Genomic DNA, 23,075 nt, shown 5'->3' on the forward strand with positions numbered 1-23,075 from the left:
ATGCTAAGGGGGAAGGGGGGTTGGGGGAGGGAAGTATTGGGATGTAGGGATTGGCAGATGCAAACTATTATATACAGAATGCACAAACAAGAAGATCCTACTGGATAGCACAGGAAACTACATTCAGTATCCTGTAACAAACCATACTGGAAAAGAATACAAAAACGAATGTATACATATGTATAACTGAATCACTTTGCTGTACAGCAGAAATTAACACACTGTAAATCAACTACACTTCAATTAAAAAACAAAGCCCCAAACAAAACATTAGAAACAGTGCTAACATGGTAGTGTATACACACATAAAAATGAAACAAGTTACAAAAAAAGTACTCACCCTTACTACGGACGATGTGCTATGACATTCTCCATTCTAGTCCGTATCTTTTTAAAATAAGGGACTTGATTCCCTACATGGAGTCACCATCCATTAATGGCCTAGTACACAGTTTCAAAAACAATGGATTAGTAAATATGGCATTAGTGTTAAAGACACACCAGCACCAGCCTGAGATCTTCAACTTGGACTTCTTAAGATCTGAAAGGTCCTTAAGACCTTACTGAAAAGGCAGTAACTTTCTCACCAGGTAAATCAATGTCATTTCACGCTGTGTCACCACCCGGACCCCTGTCAACAGGCGTGCTGCTGTGTAACGGGGGACAGGTCACACTGTAGGGAAAGCTGATCCAGAGACTCTGCAAGTCTCTAGTAAGGGGCCGTGATCTCTCGGACGGGAGAGGGCCGGCGGGCTGCCTCACTGCCGCTCTGCACACACAGGCTCAGGTTCACAGCCCCAGTCACATAACCAAAAATTTCATTAGGTGTGGACAGGCCTTATGTCTTTGAATTGGAGGCCAGGTCTCCAGGGCCCCTTTTAATCTGCATCATAACTGTATTAGTTTCCTACTGCTGCTGTAACAAGTGACCACAAACTTAGCGGCTTACAACAACACAAATTTATTCTCTTACTGTTCTGGAGGTCTGAAATCTGAAACCAGCTTCACTGGGCTAAAGTCGAAGTGCCAGCAAGGCTGGCTCCGTTGGGATGCTCTGAGATGTTCTCTTTCCCTTTTCAGCATCTGGTGGCCGCCTGTATTCCTCCACTTCCACCCCTTCCCCCACATTCAAAGCGCATCACTCCAGTCTCTGCTTCTGGCATCACATGCCTCCTTCTCCTCCGACTCTGACACCCCTGCCTTCCCTTATAAGGAAGGACTCTTGTGAGGACATCTGGCCCACTTGGAGGCTCTTGGGTAATCTCCCATCTCAAGATCCTTAATCACATCTTCAAAGCCCCTTTTGCCACATAAGGTAACATGTTCACAGTTGGAGGGATCAGGGGCTCATCATTCATCCTGCCACAATGACCAAGGTGAAGGCGGATTTAAGCAGGAAAGGGCAGAAACGGGAGCAGAGACGAGCTCCAACATCTGGTCAAGGTGCCAAGTGCAATGTCGGGTGCTGCAAACGGGAGCACACAGGAGTAAATCCCACAACGGACGCAACAGACGAGCTAAGTCTGACTCACAGGAAGCGAGCCAAGGTCAAGGTCGGGTTAGGACCTCTGGTTCCAGCTGACACAGAGGTGAACCGCAGCCCACCCAGGGGAGCAAAGGATAAACAGCAGAGGACCAACACACCGGCAATGGCAACTGAGATTTATTTAAACGGTAAAAGCCGACAGGAACAGGAACTGGTACAAGCACCTCGGTCAGTGAGGTCTCTCGGCGAGCGGGGAGACTGGTAGCCGAGGCCTAACCACCACTCAGGAAACTCGGAGACTCAACTCCGGAAAGGTCAGTGGCTTTAGCTCCGGCTCAGCACGAGTCTTGAACAGATCAGTAAGTTATTTCCTTCAAGCCTGGGAGGAAACACACAGAAGCTGTGAAGAGGCTCTCACGGATTGGGGCAAACAGCCAGTGGTGGGAGAATGTGACCCCCAGATCCCAGGCCCACAGTGACTGGCTCTGGGGCACCAGTCACACATGTGATCACCGCAGCCCCGGCCTCCTGGTTGTGTAAGATGAGACTTCACAAGGCAACAGGAGGTTGGATGAGACTGTGTTTATGGGTGGTTTTGAAGGGATTGAGAAATGTTATAAGAGTTTACGGGCTCTCCGCAGTAAACCTGAAAGTCTATCCTTTAAACGCTGAACTTTTTTTTTTTCTGAATAATACTTCTCATTCAGACAACTTGTTTAAGGAGTTCACTCCTGAGTGTTCTGCTTTTTACCTTAAACATTTAAAAATTAATATTGGCCTGTTTTTGGTGAGAAAGAAGCCAAAGGGCTAGTGACTAGCCTTAGCAATTTTGTTCACCCTTTTTTTTTTTTTTTTTTTTGCGGTACGTGGGCCTCTTACTGTTGCGGCCTCTCCCGTTGCGGAGCCCAGGCTCCGGACGCGCAGGCTCAGCGGCCATGGCTCACGGGCGCAGCCGCTCCGCGGCATCTTCCCAGACTGGGGCACGAACCCGTGTCCCCTGCATCGGCAGGCGGACTCTCAACCACTGCGCCACCAGAGAAGCCCCACCCTTTTCTCTTTGAGTCAAATTCAGTAATAAAAGACTAGTGTAGGCAATTTATTTCTTCACATGTCTAGTAATTTTTTTATCGTATACTGACATGGCAGATAGTAAGTTGACGAGACTCTGAATTCTAGTGTCTTCCTCTGAAGAGTGCTGAGTTTTGTTCTGGCAGGCAATTATCTTATTGGAGAATCATCCTGATCTTCTACAGTCGTGGCTGCAGGGTTGTTTTAGTATGAATCTGTCTAGGTTTTGTACTAGGGCCTATTCTTTAGGACTTGGCCTTTTAAATGCTGAACTTCAAGCAAACACAGTTCTTTCTTCCCCACAGACGTATAAGTACAGTAAGTCCCCTATATACAAATGAGTTCCATTCCGAGAGCGCATTCATTAAGTCCAATTTGTTTGTTAAGTGCAACAAAGTTAGCCTAGGTACCCAACTAACACAATCGGCTATATAGTACTGTACTACAGGTCTATAATACTTTTCACACAAATAGTACTTGAAAAACAAACACAAAAAATAAAGAAAACATTTTTAATCTTACAGTACAGTACCTTGAAAAGTACAGTAGTACAGTACAACAGCTGGCATACAGGGGCTGGCATCGAGTGAACAAGCAAGAAGAGAGAGTTACTGACTGGAGGAGGGAGAGGAGGTGGGAGATGGTAGAAATGAAGGATCATCAGCAATAGGAGACGGAGGGCAAGCTGCAATTTCGCTCACGCATGACGTTGATGGAACGCAAGTTTGCATCTTTGAAAGTTCGCACCTTGAAGGTCTGTATGTAAGGGACTTACTGTACTGATACAACAAAGCAGCCAGGCGCCAAGTGGGGAAAAGAAGCCCCTTACATAAAAATGCTCAATACATCGCTACTTTACAGAAACTAGAATGAACTCTGTGCTATTACAAACCACCTATATTTTTTAAAGTGTGAGAAAGTTAAGTAAATTCAGACATAGCCTCATGACAGAATATTTATAAAGCCATTAAAGTGCAAGGGGAAATGCTTATAATATTAAGTTAAAAAGATCAGGAATCAAGGTTACATAAATAGATAAATTCAACTCTGCTAAAAACAAAACAACAGCTAGAAAAAGAATGGAAGGGAAAAGCTGCCAGAGGTTATCTCTGAGTGATGGGCATATGGGTGATTTTTTTTTCTTTGCCATACTTTTTTAGAAGTTTCCAAAGTCCCTACTAAAAATTACACTGTTTTTAAAAGTGCGGGAGGACAGCAGTACAAAACACACTAATAAACGGTTTTTTAAATAAAAAATAACTTAAATGGATTTTGTGGGCTGAACTGCCCAGCTGGGTAAATTTATAAACTAGCAGAAAGATAAGCCCAAGGGGGATGATTAACAACCTGGAATTTTCACACAGGAGACAGTTTGTGACTCTGCCAAGTTCTTTGTTTTGTATGGACTACCTGCCTAAAGCCATGTGTCAGACACATCGATAGGAAGCTTAAGGGCAACTATGACATTAAAGGCCAGGACCGAGATCTAAAATGGTCTCCACTGTCTGGAGAGCCGCCCAAGGGCTATCTCCCAGGGGAAGCAAGGTCAACAAGGGGCAGCTGTAAAGGAGGAACTTGATCAAGATCAAGGCAACAAGAAACACTGAGACAAGGCTCCATGCTCTGTCCCTACGGCCCTACTCTTCCAGGCCGGGGAAATTCATCTTAAATATAAGAGAAGAGAGAAATTCAACCCACAGCTACAGGGGTGTTGGAGAGATATAATGATCTGTGTGTTTAACATCTAGTAAACCTGGTTACAAGTTGATTAAAAAGACAATCATTGGGTCCTTTTATTAAGATGATTACAAGACTCAAGGTCTCTTACCATCCAGCTGAGAAAATTCCACAGTCTTCTAAAGGGCTGTTGTTTTTTTTTCATACATGTGGTTTATTTAAACAGTTCTCCTGGGTTTTGTGCTATAAAAACGCGGAGGATATAACAGCTGATTCTCTGGCTATGTTCATGGATCGGATCCACGTATATATATACGTCCCCTAGTTCTTCCTGGGTCAAAAATTCCCGTCAAGACTTATGTTCTCTGGAGACAAAAAAATTCCCCCTTTCTAGGTTAAATCAATACAAGTGAAGTCACCTACCCAGTTCACTTCCTCCTTTGGTGGCCCAGCAAAGGCAGTAATGCTGCATCAGTTGTTCAAGAAGCTCCATTTCATCCAGGAATTCAAGAGACTCTATTCTGTGGAGAGAATGAAGAGACAACAGTACAAATGTATCCAATCAAAGATGAAGGTCATGACCCATGCTTATAGTCATGGAAAGGTGTTCAGGATATACTATGTGAAAAGAAGCAGGCTACAGAATAGTATGCATGGTGTGGGCCCATTTTAAATTATTTTTATTGAAAAGGAGAAAAAAATCCCATAAGCAAAGTCAAAAGTGACAAATGATAAACTAGAAAAAAAATGTTTGCAATAGAAATGACAAGGGGTAGATTCTGTTGTTATATAAAGAGCTGTTACACTTCAATAAGAACATCTTTTAAAACTTATTTAAAAGATGGGTAAAAGACCAGTTCCCTGGCAAGGAAAAACAAGAGCTTTTCAACCTCATTTATGTGAAAAGAAATGTAAATTAAAACACATGAAATGTTTTCAGCTAACAGTTGACAGAGATAAAAAAGGCTGATACATCCTTAAAAATAAATAAACATTTTTTTAAAGGTTGATACACATTTTACCCAGGACATGGGAAAGAGGTGCTCTCCTGCATTACTAGCAGGATGACAAAATAGTATAACCCCTCTGGAGGGCAATTTGACCACCTCTATCAATGTTTAAAATGTACGCCCTTTCATTCTGCAATTCTGCTTTAAGAATTCACCCTATAGGTGTTCAAGAAATCTCACTGCAGCATCACAGCTGCAATGTAGTACAGCAAAAAGACAAAACAAAAAACAAACTTTAAAGTAGAAGAGATGGGTTGAATAGATTAAACACATTCATACAATAGGATACTGTGCAGCCATATAGGGTAGGTTTATATGAATTGACATGGAACCTAAGACCTATCATGGAATTTAAAAAGCAAGTTGTTTAGGAGGTAATGTACCTAGTATATTACTATCTATGTAAAGAAAAAGTGGGGGATATATATGGTTATACATACATGGACTAATTTTGGAAACTGCAGAAGAAAGTGGTAATGGTGGTTGTCTCTTGAAACAGAAGGTGGCTGATGGCAGTGAGGGTGAGTAACCAGGTGTTTTGTTCTGTTTTCACTCTGTACTACTTTATTCTGGTTACATTTTTTCCCCATCATTTGCTTATATGACTTTTTTCCAAAAATCATTTTAAATGTAAACTTTTAAATATATACACACACAGAGAAACATACGAAAACAGCTCTTTAAAATGTTTTCTGTTGAGATATGCACACACTGGGGCGGTGGGGACAACGCAGGCATTTCCAAAAAGAGTAAAGAAGAAAAATAAAAGGTGATCCATATTCCACTATTTACAGCCACTGTTAACATGCTGGTATTGCCATTTGTCCAGGCTGTGTGTGTCTGTATCTGTGCGCATGTGCGTGTCCATGCAAGTGTATAGATGTACACGCTTGTGCATGTTTCTGTATTTGTGCTTAGCTCCCACCCTGGCGTGCAGGCCAAAGAGTCACATCTGAAGTAAGAATGACTATCCAAGGAGTACTCTGGTGGCTTCCCAACTAATCTTAGCAGAGGACCTCAAGGCGGGCTTCCTAGTATGAGAAGGAACCAGCATCACGATCAAGGTTCCATCACCGTCATGACCAAGTTCAACTATCAGGACACACTAGACTGTGAAGCTGTTCCCTAGAAGGTGAACTCCGCAAAGGCAGGCATGACGCACAGTAGGCAACTGTTAAATCAACAGGCCTGCCTCCGGTTTCTTTTCATACGGAGTATCTGGCAAAAGCCCTTGACAAATGTAGACACAAACTATGAGGCATCTGCAGAGCTGGGAGGGCTGGTCGGCCTGGGGTGGACAGACCGAAGCCTGTCCCGCCTCTTTACCCACCTCTGTTAGGACAAAGGCTGCTGTTTGCAACGTAACTAAATGCCCAGCTATAGACATTACTTTTTAATTACTTTAAAATTATTATTATCAAGGAAACAACCTAAGTGTCCATTGACGGATGAATGGATAAAGAAAATGTGGTATATATACTGAGATTTACAATGGAGTATTATTCAGCCATAAAAAAGAATGAAATCTTGCCGCATGTGACAACATGGATGGACCCGGAGGACATTATGCTAAAGGAAATAAGTCAGAGAAAGACAAATACTGTAGGATCTCTCTTCATGTGGAATCTAAAAGAAAACAAACAAACAAACAAAACAATTGGTAGGTGCTGGAGGTGGGCGGTGGGAGGGCAGGCAGGCAAAATATGTGAAGGGGGTCAAAAGGAACAAACTTCCGGCTGTGAAATACGTAAGTCACGGGGAAGTAACATACAGCATGGTTATTATAGTCAATAATGCTGTATTGCATATTTGAAAGTTGTTAAGAGTAAATCTCAAAAGTTCTCATCACAAGAAAAAAAAATTCTGGGAAAGTAGTGAAGATTGCTGCCATGTCCTGCCTGCCATTTGCTGCACACGGTGGGGTGTTGCTGCAGGACCTTGCTTCAGATGTGATGGCCTGCGCTATGCAACCACTGGAAACTTCTTGCTCATCATTTGCCTGAAATCTTGGCTTGTGTTCACCTTTTTAAACAAAAAATATGCACCAAAAATGCCCACAAATTCAGCTACTAAATCTCCTTTAAAGATCTTCTTTAGAAGATCTTTTATTCTTTGGACTAACTGTGAAGAAACTGATGGAAGCTTTGTTTATTATGTTCTAAATGGAGTTTTGTTTACTACTCAAAATAAAGTGGTTCTCCTTAAAAAAAAAAAAAAATCCTGTATGTGCAGTGACCGATGTAACTGGACTTATTGTTATCATTTCACAATATATACAAACATCGAATCATTATGTTGTGTACCTGAAACTAATGTTGTCTGTCAATTACACCTCAATTTTAAAAACTGTTATTAATATATATCCACACATAAATAACAGGTACCACTAAACAGGATGTGGTAACCCTGAACATCTTGACATGTAGAGATAAATACAATCTATTGCTAAGCTTTTGAGAGGATGGTGGTTCACAGATCGATACATGTAATATCACTCTACTGATTCAAAAAATATAAATCTATATACTGATAAATATTTATCTTTATATACACATAGAAAAAGAATACACCCCAGCTCTCTCTGGAGGGTGCTACAGCGCTCACAACTGCTCTATACTTCATGCACTTTACACTGCTCAAAAATTGTTTTAGTAGAACAACGAGCATGTATTTCTTTTGTAATGAGAGGAAAAGTCCACTTAAAAATCCATAAGCAGACTTTTCCCCCTTTAGGAGCCCTTGGGCAACGTCATTTTCCTGCTTCTCCAAAACAAAGGGATTGTGCAAGATTTCCACTGCAGAGGTGTCACTGCTTATTTCAACTAAGATAATCTGTTTGGGCATAAACCTTATCTTGGCTAATAGCTAATAAGTTACTCTCAAGGAGCTATCAATGTTTAATCTACATTAGCAGCAGTTTAACTTGTTTCAAAATAAGTCTAGTTCAGGGTTGAATTTTTTTTTGTTTTTGTTTTAAACATTAAAGGATACAGACAATGATGCCTTTACTTCACAGTTATCTGCCATGGAGCAAACTCTTGCCAATCCCATACCTGCTCACTTCGGCACGAGGTAATTTGCTGTACAATTCCATCATGTCAATGGCTGATGCCGATTCCCACCCACTCGACAGGAGCCGTTCTTTCTAAAATGAGCAGTGGAGAGAAAGGGAGAGGACAACGTGCTGTCATATGACCCGAGACACTCTTCACGCACACAGAATTTCCCTCGGAGGACTCCTCTTTCAAAAGTCCACCGTGGCCACTATCATCTTTCTTTTTTTTTTTTTAATTTTCCCATTTTCTATACTGAACACGCATTCTTACAATGGGGGAAAATGCATGCTAAAGTGTAATATTTAAAGAGAAATAAAGGAAGAAACTTTTCTATAAGCAACAGTTTTTTAAAGTACCCCAGTGGTAATGTGACACAAGCCATGTAAAAACTAACGTATTTAAATGGGGGCAGGGGTGGGAAGTGTCACTTTAGCAAAAAATTTTCAAAGGTGGGGGAGTGCTGGGGGCGGGAACTATTACAGGTTCCAAGAGCTTTAAGGGATCGATCAGTCAAGTACAAAGTGGGAACCATGTTTGGATCCTGATTCAAATACACCAACTATGAACATTTTTTTAGACGACTGGGGAAAACTGGAGAGGAATTGGGTGTTAGGTGCTATGAAGGAGTTCGTGTCAACTTGTAAGGTGTGATAATGGTATCATCATTATCCTGGGGGGTAGAAGGTCCTCATTTTTTTAAAAATTTATTATTTTATTTTTGGCTGCTCTGGGTCTCTTTTTGCTGTGCGCGGGCTTTCTCTAGTTGCGGCAAGCGGGGGCTACTCTTTGTTGCGGTGCGCGGGCTTCTCATTGCAGTGGCTTCTCTTGTTGCGGAGCACGAGCTCTAGGCGCGTGGGCTTCAGTAGTTGTGGCACGCAGGCTCAGTAGTTGTGGTTCGTGGGCTCTAGAGCAGAGGCTCAGTAGCTGTGGTGCACAGGCTTAGTTGCTCCACGGCATGTGGGATCTTCCCGGACGAGGGCTTGAACCCGTGTCCCCTGCATTGGCAGGCGGATTCTTAACCACTGCGCCACCAGGGAAGCCCAGAAGGTCCTTATTGGTAGGAGAGTCACCTGAAGTATTTATGGGGAAAATGATATACTGTCTGGGATTTGCCTTAAAATATTCCAATGACACCACCAACAAAAATTTGGAGCCGGGGGGATAAATCAAACGATAATGACAAAATGTTATTAAATTATTGAAGCTGGCTGATGGAACATGGGTGTTCATTTTAACTATTCCCTCTGCTCTTATGTTGTTTGAAAAACGGCATAATAAGAAGTTAAGATAATAGGGGGTCGGAAATGTAAATCTGCATTTCCATACCAAGATGGCAGGACGGGGCTTGGATTTCCCCCAGCACGATGAACCAGTAGCCCACGTGGAGCCCTAGCTGCCCGGAGGCAGGCACTCATGAGGGACTCTCACACTCTCTTATCTGTGAAGGGAGGGTGCCCTTTCTCGGTTGGCTAACGTTACAAGAGGATGTCCTGGTCTCTGCCCTCTGACCTGAGACTCTAACGACTTGCAGGTCTCCACTCCCGCCAGGTCACACTGTCGTCTCCGCAGGTTCTCAATCATGATCTGCCCAAACCGGTCATCCATGTTCACCTGGGAAGGGACAGAGGAGGCTGGGCACTGCCACAAGGATCTCTTTGTTTGTTAAATATGCAAGATTAAAACAACATCCTATTTCTAACCAGTCAAGGCTGATAATACCAACTGCAGGTCACAGAATCCTGAGTGCCATGCTGATGGAGTAGAGCCCCTCGAAAGGCAATTGGGCAGTGTCCATCCATTGCAAACACTCAGTCTGGGATCCAACAATTCCACTGCCAGCAACCTGTCCTACAGATAGACTCACACGTGAACGCAAAGATGCGAGCACATTTACTGCAGCATTATGTATGATAGGAAGAATCTGGAAAGAACTTAAATACTCATCATTTGGGGTTAAATTAATTCTGGCATGTTCATATAATGAAATACTATATAGCTGTGAAAACAGGAAAGGAAGATAGATAGATAAACAGACGGACAGATATGAAATGATCCCTAAGATAAACTCTTGAAAAGTAAGGCACAGAGGAATGTGTGTAGTGTGCTCCCATCTGCCTTTAGGGAGAAAAAAAGAAGAAACTCTCTCCACATTTATATATGCGTAGGAAAATTCTGGAATACAGCAAGGTTGCTTCCCAGATTAGAGGCTGAGGTCTTGGGTAGATAAGAGACTTACTTTTCTTTGTCTACCCTATCGAACTATATGATTTTTGTTTTATTCTGCATGTGGCATTACTTTTTGAATAAAAAACTGGTTTATAAAACATAATTTATATATGTGCACAACTGTCACAAAACAAAATATTATGTACATGGGAATTCCCTGGTGGTCGTGGATAAGAGTCTGTGCTTTCATTGCCGAGGGCGTGGATTCGATCCCTGGTTGGGGAACTAATATCCCACAAGCCGCATGCAGCGAGGCCAAAAAATATATATATATTATGTGCATTATTGTATTGAGAGCATATACACTGTTATTTTGTCATATACAAGGTATCTAAAATTCAGCACTTTAACAATATATGAAGTGATTCCCGGATTCATAAGCCAACACCAGCGCCAACGCTACAAGACAAAATCCAATGTTACTCTTTTTTAGGGGGATGCATAAGGCTTATGTGGCACTAATGATAGGACTGCACACTATTCATTCAGGATACAAGCATATTTGTGAGCACAACCTCCTTCATTTTATTGCCTAGGTTTGAATCCTGGCTTGATACTTAATAGCTGGGAGGCTGTGAGCGAGATGCCTAACCCCTTGGTTCAATAGTCCTCTTACCTGTAAAACTAGGATAGTACTAGTACCCACCTTGAGGGCTGTTGTGATGATTAAATAAGTTAATATATATGAAACTCAAAGAATAGCGCCTGCTATACAAGTCATCAGGTTCGAAGAATGTGCAATAATTATTATCATTACTGAAATAACCATCATCCATGTGGTTTTGTCATTTAACCACTAATTAAAAAATAATACATGTTATGTGAGCAATTGACAAATGTGAGGATGATGATTCTGTACTTGTTAGCAAAGAACTGAATTAAGTTAAAAGTTTATTATTCACAAAATGAAGGTGTTGGGTAGGGTTTAACCCCATCTAAGGACAGCTGTGGTCAACATACTGAAAACTGGCACATTCTCAGGCCTGTTCCAAAGTGACAGTGTCTCTAGTCAAAACTCACTTAACCCATTGTCTCTCATGTGATGTTGACTAAAGGTTTGTTGAATAAAAGAATACAAAAATGAAGCAGAGTGAATGAAATGGTACACATCCGAAACGTGTGGAAACATGGGAAGTGGAATTCCTTTTCCCCCGGTATGGTATCCTGAAAGCAAAGATAGGTCACCAGGATTTATCCACATCAATACTAAAGACCGATGAGGCCAGCTACCATTATATCCATTCACTAGGACAGAAGACTGAGTCTGAGGAATGCCTCCAATTAAACAGAAAAGGAAGAAAAATCAAACAACCAAGAACCACCTATACAGGAACCTGGACTGGGTAAGGGGTGGGAAGGAGGCCAGGAGATCAAGGTCTAGCCTTAGACTTCTTCATAGCTACGTGACATTGGGCAAGGTCCTGTACTGCCCTTATCTGTAATAAAATATAAAAATAAAATAAAATGAGGTAAAAAACAAAGTAAAATCAATAAAGCTAAACTAAAATAAACAATAAAAGTAGCTAAAGTGTATTCAGTGTTTATCATTAGTCCACTGCTGTTCAACATCTCATGAATTCCCATAATAATCCAGAGAAGCAGGTATTCTTTTTTTTTTAATGAATGCACTTGCCACATTTAATCTGAATTATTTAGACTTGAGAGGTAGGTATTCTTATCCTAGGTATCTATGTATCTAGATACCTAGATACCTAGGTATCTAGGTAGGTATCTCTCTTTATCAGAGAGATCCAAATAATAGCTAACTTAATAATAGCTTACTTAAGAGCCAGGCAATGCTGTAAATGCTTGTGCACCTATTAACTCATTTATTAATTATGAAGTCGGGATATTATTATCCTCACTTTTCTGATGAGGAAGCAGGCACAGAGAGGTTAAGTAACTTGTCCAGGTCACACAGCTAGGCAGCCTGCCTCCAGAGCATGGACTCCCAACCACGAAGCAATTCTGCTCACGTCACACAGTCAATAATAAGAGCTAGGGCCAAGATTCAGATCCAATCTGAATTATTCTGAAGCCCTAAAACATAACCCCTTTCGGCACTGGATCAAAGGAGAAAAACAGGGAGCTCGTGGGTCAAGCTCAGTGATTTTAGAAAGTAGGAAATTTTACATTAAAATCCTGCATTGCTAACCTTTCTTGAAAAATTGGGAGTTCAGGCAACTCCAGGCTCACTGCACATGGTAACACATGGATGGCTGGAACTGAATAGTGGGCACCCCATGAAATGGGACATGGGTGCCCCAGTTCACCACAGTCCCCATCACTCCACACTATATAACACCTAACCAACTGCCTGCATCTGCATCACTACCTGTCTCTGAAGGCATCTGAGTTTGCTACCCCTACACTGATGATAGCCAAAATTCCTTCCATCAAAATCTATGCCTTTACAGGAAACACAATGATAAGAACTCGAACAACTTTCTTAAAGGACAAGACAGAAGTTCCAAAAACTCTGGCTAAAAGTTGGCCGGCAGTCAAGAACTCAGGAGTACTACGTCTGCGGGAACCGATTAATAAAGGAGATATGTGAGTGGAGGCAAAAGGAAAAGAGTAAGTGAAAACATTCCGAGGGTGCTCAGATAGAGAAAGCCACCACTGGAGTCCCAAGCAGAAGGCAAGTTTCTCGTGCTTCCTTTTACCTGTTCGTAGTTTATGAACATGGCAGTCTCAAAACTCTTGGCTGCCCACTTGAGAAGGTTTGTAGACTGCTCCGGAGTCATGTAAACCAGCACACACTCAGCTATCAGGAGGGTTGGCAATCTTAACGAAAGAAAAAAAAGGCACATAAATATGTTTTCACCAAAACGGGACTCTCAAATTGCATTCACATTACAGGCAGGGCACTTCATACCCCAGGAAAACCAGAAGCACTAGTTTTCACATAAACAATCAGTGCACGGGGGCCCAAAGTTTTACACTGTAAAAAGGTGAGCAATCAGCAATGAGTTTTGTCTTGCTGGTGAAAATGTGTTAAATGTGTGTGGTAAACTATAAAAATAGCTAGAGTCTTCCCTACTGTGCACCCACAGTGCGGCAATGTGAACCCGCAGATTCTCCCACTCAGGAGGTGAAGCTTATTTCCCTTCCCCTGGAATCTGGGTTAGTCGTGTAACTTGCTTTGGCCAATGGAACAGCAACAGACAGGATACAAGCAGAAGCTCGGAAATGACTTACACACTGGTGCTTGCTCTCTTGCTGCACTTGGAAACCTGAAACCACCATGTGAATGAACCCAAGCTAGCTTACCACTGGAGGGGAGGTCCTGTGGATGAGAATGAGGCAGCCCAGCTGACCTGCCCACTGTCCACACATGAGTGAACCCCAGGGCACATCACCTAAACCTGGCCCCCAGCAGACGAGCCACCCACCTAAGCCCAGGCCAGGTAAAGACGGCTATATGGGAGTTTTTTGTATTATTTTTGTAACTTTTTTGTAGATTTGAATTATTTAAAAATGAAGTTAGACATTTTTACAATATATTTTCTAAGAGGTAGCAATTAGCAATATTAAAAAAGAGGATTAATATTTTTCAAAATATAAGTGAAAGAAAAGCAAAGACAAGACAGTCCATAAAGGAAAACAGAATACAAATGAAACCACAAGGAGGAATACACAATTCGAATACTTGTTTCAAAAATTGTTTTTCATCCATTTTATAGATCTCCAAAAGCAAGGCAAACTTCCCTATCAACAGCTAGCCCAATTTATACCCAATTACTTCCCTAACCTTCCAGCACATCTGCCAAAACAGATGGTTACTGCAACTATAGTTAGAGTCAGAGGCAACTGACTCAGGGCCTATCACGTGCCAATTCCTGTTCAACTGTTTTTGCATGCTGTTACTTGATCTTCAAAACCATCTTGTGAGATAGTTTTTAGCCCAGTTAATAAATGAAAACACTAAGGCTCAAAAAGATTTAAAAAAACAAAAAAAACCACTCCCCCCTATCAAACAACTAGTGAGCAGGAGAAGTAAGACAGAAACCCAGGGTGAGATTCTAAGACTCGTGCTCTCCTCATTCTGAGAGGGCTCCAGGCCCATCGGTATCAGCTTTAACCAATCTACTGCTGACTTCACACACCCATGTGCCCCCAAGAAATCCAGTGGTGTCCTTGAAAGTTAAGACTTCCCTTCAGCTAAAAGAAAACACACTACTTGCTCAACATCGCTAATTATCAGAGAAATGCAATTCAAAACTACAGTAAGGTACCACCTCACACCGGTCAGAACGGCCGTCATTAAAAAGCCTACAAATAACAAATGCTGGAGAGGGTGTGGAGAAAAGGGAACCCTCCAACACTGTTGGTGGGAATGTAAGTTGGTGCAGCCACTATGGAAAACAGTATGGAGGGTCCTCAGAAAACTAAAAATAGAGAGAGAGTTGCCATATGATCCAGCAATCCCACTCCTGGGCATATATCTAGACAAAACTCTAATTCAGAAAGATACACGCACCCCTACGTTCATAGCAGCACTACCCATAATAACCAAGACATGGAAATACCCTAAACGTCCATCGACAGATGAATGGATGAAGAAGATGTGGTACATATACACAATGGAATACTACTCAGCCATAGAAAAGAACGAAATAATGCCATTTGCAGCAACATGGATGCAACTAGAGATTACCATACTAAGTGAAGTAAGTCAGAAAGAGAAAGACAAATACCATATGATATCACCTATTTGTGGAATCTAAAATATGGCACAGGGCTTCCCAGGTGATGCAGTGGTTAAGAATCCGCCTGCCAATGCAGGGGACACAGGTTTGAGCCCTGGTCCGGGAAGATCCCACATGCCATGGAGCAACTAAGCCCGTGTGCCACAACTACTGAGCCTGTGCTCTAGAGCCCACAAGCCACAACTACTGAAGCCCGTGCGCCTAGAGCCCGTGCTCCGCAACGAGAGAAGCCACCGCAATGAGAAGCCTGCACACCACAATGAAGAGTAGCACCTGCTCGCTGCAACTAGAGCAAAGCCCATGCACAGCAACGAAGACCCAACGCAGCCAAAAATAAATTAAAAAAAAAAAGGGCACAAATGAACCTATCTATGAAACAGAAACAGGCTCACAGACAGAGAGAACAGACTTGTGGTTGCTAAGGTGGTAGTGGTGGGAGGGACGGACTGGGAGTGTGGGGTTGGCAGATGCAAACTGTTATATTGATATATAGAATGGATAAACAACAAGGTCCTACTGTATAGTGCAGGGAACTATATTCAATATCCTGGGGTAAACCATAATGGAAAAGAATATGAAAAAGAATGAATATATGTGTATAACTGAGTCACTTTGCTGTACAGCAGAAATTAACACAACATTGTAAATCAGCTATATTTCAATTAAAAAATAAATTTAAGAAAACACACTACATTCTGCAATCAGTGAACCACCTAAGGGTCTCCCCAAAGGAAAAAAGAAACACAAATACTCTTTACAGTGTATTGACCTTACTTCTGAACACCTGGTGAGACAGACTCAGACAATAAAGCTGGAGTGACAACACTGGGTCACGTAGAGCTGTCCCTGACATTTGAGCTGGTGGAAATGTAAATCCTAAGAATAACAACCTGGTTGATGATTCTAGACTAAACACGTAAGCAAGAACTTCAAAATGTAGAGGTAACAGCCATCACTGTGCTGAAGTGTTAGGAAGACCACTTTAACCCCCTATACTTCCCACCCCTCCATCGCCCAAAGCTCACCTGTATTTGCACCTGTCCTTACCCTCCTTCCTGCCCTCTCAGAATAGAGAGTGTTTCTCTTCCCTCATAGGCTAGTTAACCTCAGTCCATGCTCTACATACTCCCTTCCCTCTCCTCCAGCAATGATTTCCCTTGTTGCTAATTTCCTTCATCATTTGCCACTGATTCCTTGCCTTCAATTTATTCTTTAAAATAACTTTCCCTTTCCCTAACCTGCCTTCCAAACCTCTCCCTTGAGTTACTCACCTCAAATATCCTTGAAAGTGTCATCTTCACCTATATTAGACCAGGTGGATATGCCTTTTCCTCCCACTAGCTCTTTATCTATTTGACCAGCATCGCTGTGCTAAAACCCCACATCTCGCTCCCCTCCTCTGCCTCCCAAAGGTACCCACTCTCAAGAATTTGGTGTGAACCCTTCTGGTCCATTTTAAAAATACTTCTGTTACGTATATATGTAATCATGAAAATACAGTATTTGGGGGGGTTTGATTTTACACATTTGGTATCACACTCTGCAATTTAATTTTTAAAAAGTCAACATTAAGTTTTTGAGCTCTCGCTGAAGTCACATGCATTTTACATAGCATTCATCCATTCTCCTCCTGATGGACGTTTAAGTTGTTTCCAATTTTCTGCTACTAAAAACAGAAGCTGCAATGAACATCCTCCTTGTACATACATGTAGACCTTCTCGGGGGGACACACCCAACAATGGAACTGCAAATTCATATGGTACTGACAATTTTACTAGATAATTCCAGATCATTCCTTGCAATGGTCACACCAAGATCACTCCCACCAGTGGTGGATGACCATTCCTTTTCCCCCGATATCCTTGCCAACACTTGATACTGTCAGACTTTTACATTTTTGCCAACTTGGTGGTAGTAAAACAGAATTTCATCTGATTACTACTTAAGTTCAATACCATTTTAATATGATACCCTCTTTCCTCTTTGAGCTGCCTGGTGATCTATCCTTTGCCCATTTTTCTACTGGACATTTTAAAAATAGTAGGTATTCTTTATATACCCTGGATGCTAATCCTTTCTTTATATGTTACAATTATATGTTTCTATGCATACAATTATCTTCCCTCAAACTTATATTAGTAGTCAGTATTTTACAAAAGCAATACAGGTGGTTCTCATGGGAAAACAGACTCAAGGAACATTGCTTCTCAGAAAATTTCAGAAAACTACTCTAAGTAGCATTGAAAAAAAAATGGTACATGTTATCATGCTGTACCTCCAACTGGCCTTATCTCAAAAAGAGGTTAAAAAAAAATCTCACTGTGTATTCATGTTACATTTCTTTAGTTTCTCTTCCAGTTCATGTATATCTCGGAGATCTGCTCCAATGATGGCATATCTTGTTGAATCCAATATGTGCCCATCTGTAAATGTAAGAAGAGATTATAATTTCAACAGAAATTGATCAAGAAGAGATTATAATTTCAATGGATGTGACTTTTTCAAAACTAAAGTAAATGTATTTTTTTCTCCATTATAAAAATGCATGCTCGCGCTTCCCTGATGGCGCAGTGGTTAAGAATCTGCCTGCCAATGCAGAGCACACGGGTTCGAGCCCTGGTCCGGGAAGATCCGGACATGCCACAGAGCAACTAAGCCCGTGCTCCACAACTATTGAGCCTGCATTCTAGAGCCCGTGAGCCACAACTACTGAGCCCGTGTACCACAACTACTGAAGCCCGCACGCCTACAGCCCGTGCTCCACAACAAGAGAAGCCACCACAATGACAAACCCGTGCACCGCAACAAAGACTAGCCGCTGCTCGATGCAATTAACGAAAGCCCTCGTGCAGCAATGAAGACCCAACGCAGCCAAAAATAAATGAATGAATGAATAAATAAATAAATAAATCTATTAAAAAAATAAAAATAAAAATCCATGCTCATTATGGGAAAAAAAATCAGGTAAGAGGGTGAAAATTAACTAAAAATCATACCTTCCAAAGACAACTATTAGTGTTTTAGTGTATAACATTCTAACCTTTTTTCTCTGTGCTTAAACTCCTATACACAACACGGACACATCCTCCCTCTCTTCCTCTCTCTCCCTCTCTCTCTCTCCCCCTCTCTTTCTCTCTCTATCTCTCTCCCTCTCTCTCTCTCTCCCTCTCTCTCTCTCTCCCTCCCTCCCTCCCTCCCTCCCTCAAACGTGCGCACACACACATACGCACACACCCTGCACAAAAAAAGATAATGGGGTCACCCAATACTTGTTCTGAAAGCTTTTCCTATTTAACAATAGTATCACGGACATCATTCTCTATGATTTCACCATGCTCCACGGAATAGATAAAACAACTTACTTAGCCAATCGCTCAATATTAGACAGGCAGTATTTCCAAGTTTACTCCATCTCAGGCGAACATCCTTGTATACATGTCACAAAGGACTTGTCTGTCCAGTTACGCAGGTTATGATGAGAAGAATTGGGAGATCAAAGAGTAATAAGCCTATTTAAATATTGGTACCAATTGCTCTCTAAATGTTTTGTCAATTTGTGAGCTATTATGTTTAAAAGAAAATAGTTTATGTACTAAAGTATTTACAAATAAAATATTTCCTTTAAAATACTCCACCAGAGGTTGGATGGAATGGTATGTATAGTAGTTCTCAAGCTTTGGCAGGCATCAGATTCGCCCAGAGGGCTTGTTAAAACAGCCTGATCAGGCTCCAGCCCCTGGGTTTCTGATTCAGATTTTTCAAAAGTAGAAATCTGTACTTCTAACAAGTTTCCAGATGGGGCTGATGCTGTTAGCCTGGGACTACACCTTTAGAACCACCAGTACAGATGAAATGAGACTGGCAATAAAGTTAGGCGATGGGTGCATGGAGGTTCATCAATCTAGTCACATTATTTTTGTGTAGGCCTGAAATTCTTTTCAATTTAAACTCTCTATTTTTAAAAATAGATTATAATAAAAAAAGAAATTAAATTGCTTGATTATTTACCTGAAGCACTGTTCACTCAACTTCCTCAAAGTACAAACCACGGAAGAAGCTGGGACATTCTACAGCCATCCTACATCATCGCTAAGAACTCAGGTACTCTCCCAAATAGTTCTAATTATTCTTGGATAGGGACAACTTAACATGCCGTAGCTTTTATCCAGGACATGGTTCCCAAGATGAAAACTCTCTTTGGAGTACACCTGCAGAGGAATGGGCTTTGGTCTCAAACATCCCTGACAGCAAATGTCTACTCTGCCAGTTCCTAGTCGTATGACATACTGCTCACGCCTACTTTTAAGTATAAAATGCATACAATGGCAACCTCATATGGTTATGGCTAAGATGAAGGGCAATGTCAAAGTGCTGAGCTTCATGGATCCCAAACTGTACTGAGGTGCCCTGGGGCGGCACAACCAACTCACAAGGGCAGAACAGGATGTTTTAAATTTTTGAGGGAAACGCAGAGATACTCAACATGCACCAGACACAGCAGACCATCAGCTCGAGGCAGTCATAGTTTCCACAGGAGACTTCTCTGCACTCCTTTTAATGACACCGTATCTCTGCAAAGCTGATTTCTCAGGTTTGACTGTGATGAAAAAGCCACTACTGCTCAAACATCATTTGCAATATTGCAAGAGGAACAGGTGGTAGTGTCCAATCTGGCTCCCAGGCGAGGTCATAAAGGGCCCGACAGGAGCACATATCCCATTAGAAGTAACTGTGGTTATTTAAGAATGAAATTAAGAGAGTATTTGTTCTTAGAATGTAAGTGGCTTTTTTTCAAATGACCAAAAAGTTGTTAGGACATAAATACTTACAATGCTTGAACCCAACTTATTAATAAACAGAACTGCTGATATGTTTTTTAACCTAGAGTCATCATGAAAAATATACTGAGGCACTTAGTAAAGGAAAGTGGGCACACACTCCTTGGCCTAACTCAATGGTGGTACATCGTGCAGGTCGTCTGTGAAGACCAGACCACAGATGATTAAATCCGGGCAGGTGCTGAGAAGCTCCACACAGATGAACCCAACTCAAATTGCCAAGCTGCAGGATTGTGAGCTAAACAGACCGCTGGTTTTTTTTGTTTGTTTGTTTGTTTTTTGCGGTACGCGGGCCTCTCACTGTTGTGGCCTCTCCTGTTGCGGAGTAACAGGCTCTGGACGCGCAGGCTCAGTGGCCATGGCTCACGGGCGCAGCCGCTCCACGGTATGTGGGATCTTCCCGGACCGGGGCACGAACCCGTGTCCCCTGCATCGGCAGGCGGACTCTCAACCACTGCACCACCAGGGAAGCCCCAGACGGCTGTTATTTTAAGCCACATGCTTTGCAGTGGTTTGTTACAGAGCAAAAGCTCATATAGACTTTAATTATCTGCCTCATTCAGCTCACACCTATGAAAGGCAGGAGAAAGTGGAAGATTTACACAATGTAACATGGTAGTTACACACACACACACACACACACACACACACACACACACACACACACACACACACACAATCCACAGGGCATACAGGTCATGATCTCTTCCATCACCTCCAAGTCAGCATTTCAAGAGAGACGTGTTCCTATGTGCTACTGACCTGTAGTGAGTCCCATCAATCCCATTCATTACATGTCTTCAAAGACAGACTTATTATTAGGATTGCAAAGTGTTCTTTTAGGTCCCCAGATTTTCCTAGAACATTCTAGTTTAAAAATAAAAAAGCTGGGATTGACATGTACACACTGCTATATTTAAAAAGGATAACCAACGGGGACCTACTGTATAGCACAGGGAACTCTGCTCAATGTTATGTGGCAGCCTGGATGGGAGGGGAGTCTGGGGGAGAATGGATGCATGCATATGTATGGCTGAGTCGCTTTGCTGTGCACCTGAAACCATCACAACGTTGTTAATCGGCTATACTCCAATATAAAATAAAAAGTTTAAAAATTTAAATTAAAATAAAAAGCATTGTAAAATAAAGACAGCCTCAGGTGGATTTCTGGACCACACAGGAGTTTTGCTTGTTTGTCTGTCCATCTGTCCACCCACGAATACTTACTGAGCTCTCATTATGTCCTCGGCACTGAGTCCTGGGAAGAAACTGATGAACAAAAAGGCACGGTCCTGCCCCCATGGGGCCTGCAATCCAGCAGGGAAGATGAAGAGTGGACAAGTGTGGGGGACACTACAAAGGGGGGTGCAGCCTTTTGGGAGTGCATGACAGGGTCCCACCTCCCTTAGAAGAGAGTCCACACTACTTGGCCTGGCCCAGGAGATCCTGCATGATGCAGCCCCGCCTTCTTCAGCTTCATCTTGAGCCATGCACCCCTCCCCACTGCCAGCTCCTGTCACACTGGCCTTTCGGCTTCCTCCGCATGCTCCTCCTTTCCCTAAACTTGCCTTGTGCGAGACAATCTTCCCCCTAGAGGGTTACTCCTTCTTGCGGCTCAGCTGAGATACCTGACACCACTCTGCAATGCTTTGATTTGTTGCTCTTTTTCCTTTATACTCAACCAGTTCCACATCGGAGTTGAGATGGATTACAAAGACACAAACATTCACTCATTCAAGCATTCAGGTATGTATTTATTCCATCAATAATCTCTGTGTGCCAGGCACTGTTCTAGGTGCTGGGGATATAGCAATGAACAAGATAGGAGAGGTCCCTGTGCTCTTGAGGCTTATTCCCTCAAGGAGGGAGAGACGGTGAATCATTAAACAAATGAAGAATCAAGATAGCATCAGAGTATTAAGAGCTATGAAGAAAATAAAAGAGGATGAGGGAAAACTGTGCCTAGAGTAGGAGGTGGCAGCTGAAGTGGGACATGGGTGATGAGATGGAGCCCATTAAGCAAAATTAGGGGGAAAGAGTTCCAGGTCAAGGGAAGAGGAAAGGTTTGAAGGTGAGAGCAAGCTTGGCACATTCAGAGGACAGCAGGAGGGCAGTGTGGTGAGATCATATTACTGTAGTCGAAAATAAAATCGGGGGACTTCCCTGGTGGTGCAGTGATTAAGAATCTGCCTTCCAACGCAGGGGACACAGGTTTGATCCCTGGTCGGGGAATTAAAATCCCACATGCCGCGGGGCAACTAATCCCGTGTGCTCTAGAGCCTGCACCACAACTAGAGAGCCTGCGTGCCACAACTAGACACCCACGCGCTCTGGAGCCCGCACCACAACTAGAGAGAAGCCTGCACACTGCAACGAAGAGCCCATGCACCACAATTAAGGATCCCGCGTGCCGCAACTAAGACCCAATGCAGCCAAATAAATAATAAATAAAAATAAATATTAATAAAAAAAGGAAAGAAAATCAGGAGGCATCCAGACACCCAATTAACCATGTAAATTTCAGCACTAGAAGGATTTAAGCAGGAAAGTAATAGAATCTGACTTACTTTTAAGAACTCATCTTGACTTACTTTTCATTGTGTGCTCATTTACATACTTTTAATTTCTTACCCTGTGCATAGTTCAGCTTAAGAAAACATCTATCATCAATTCTAAGATGCATATATTTTTCACATTTTAACATTTCTGAAATCTGGATGCATCTAACAGTCGATAATGTATCAGTTTAATTTGTCAGCACTTTTTCTCTCCTATGGATAAATAAATAGTGGTGATTCTTACAGCCCCAGGGGTTTGATGAAAAAGGGTAATTTTTAAATGAAATTTTTGTCAGTTTTATTATCATCTATCACTTTTCTCAGATTTTCATTCACGTTTTTATTTATTTTTATTCAGATTCCTTTCTCAGTACGATGGCAAGATCAAAAACTATTGATATAAAGGAAAAGACTGGAAAATTTACCCACATAACACACAAACA

General features: G+C 42.1%; 1 protein-coding gene across 2 annotated transcripts in view; it reads right to left on the reverse strand.

The window, feature by feature from the left end:
- Nucleotides 1-1,647: 1,647 nt before the first annotated feature.
- LCMT1 (leucine carboxyl methyltransferase 1) overlaps nucleotides 1,648-23,075 on the reverse strand; it is a 53,639-nt gene continuing 32,211 nt past the window's right edge. For both annotated transcript variants that reach the window (XM_019922017.3, XM_019922018.3), the window contains 6 exons: nucleotides 17,557-17,659; nucleotides 13,190-13,310; nucleotides 9,807-9,908; nucleotides 8,295-8,386; nucleotides 4,655-4,752; nucleotides 1,648-1,865 (listed from right to left, as the gene is read on the reverse strand). In XM_019922017.3, coding sequence (XP_019777576.1) covers nucleotides 1,843-1,865; nucleotides 4,655-4,752; nucleotides 8,295-8,386; nucleotides 9,807-9,908; nucleotides 13,190-13,310; nucleotides 17,557-17,659 — 539 coding nt within the window. In that variant the 3' untranslated portion in view covers nucleotides 1,648-1,842. The remainder of the gene's footprint in view (nucleotides 1,866-4,654; nucleotides 4,753-8,294; nucleotides 8,387-9,806; nucleotides 9,909-13,189; nucleotides 13,311-17,556; nucleotides 17,660-23,075) is intronic.

Source organism: Tursiops truncatus, chromosome 15 (assembly GCF_011762595.2).
Source record: "Tursiops truncatus isolate mTurTru1 chromosome 15, mTurTru1.mat.Y, whole genome shotgun sequence".
NCBI lineage: Eukaryota > Metazoa > Chordata > Mammalia > Artiodactyla > Delphinidae > Tursiops > Tursiops truncatus.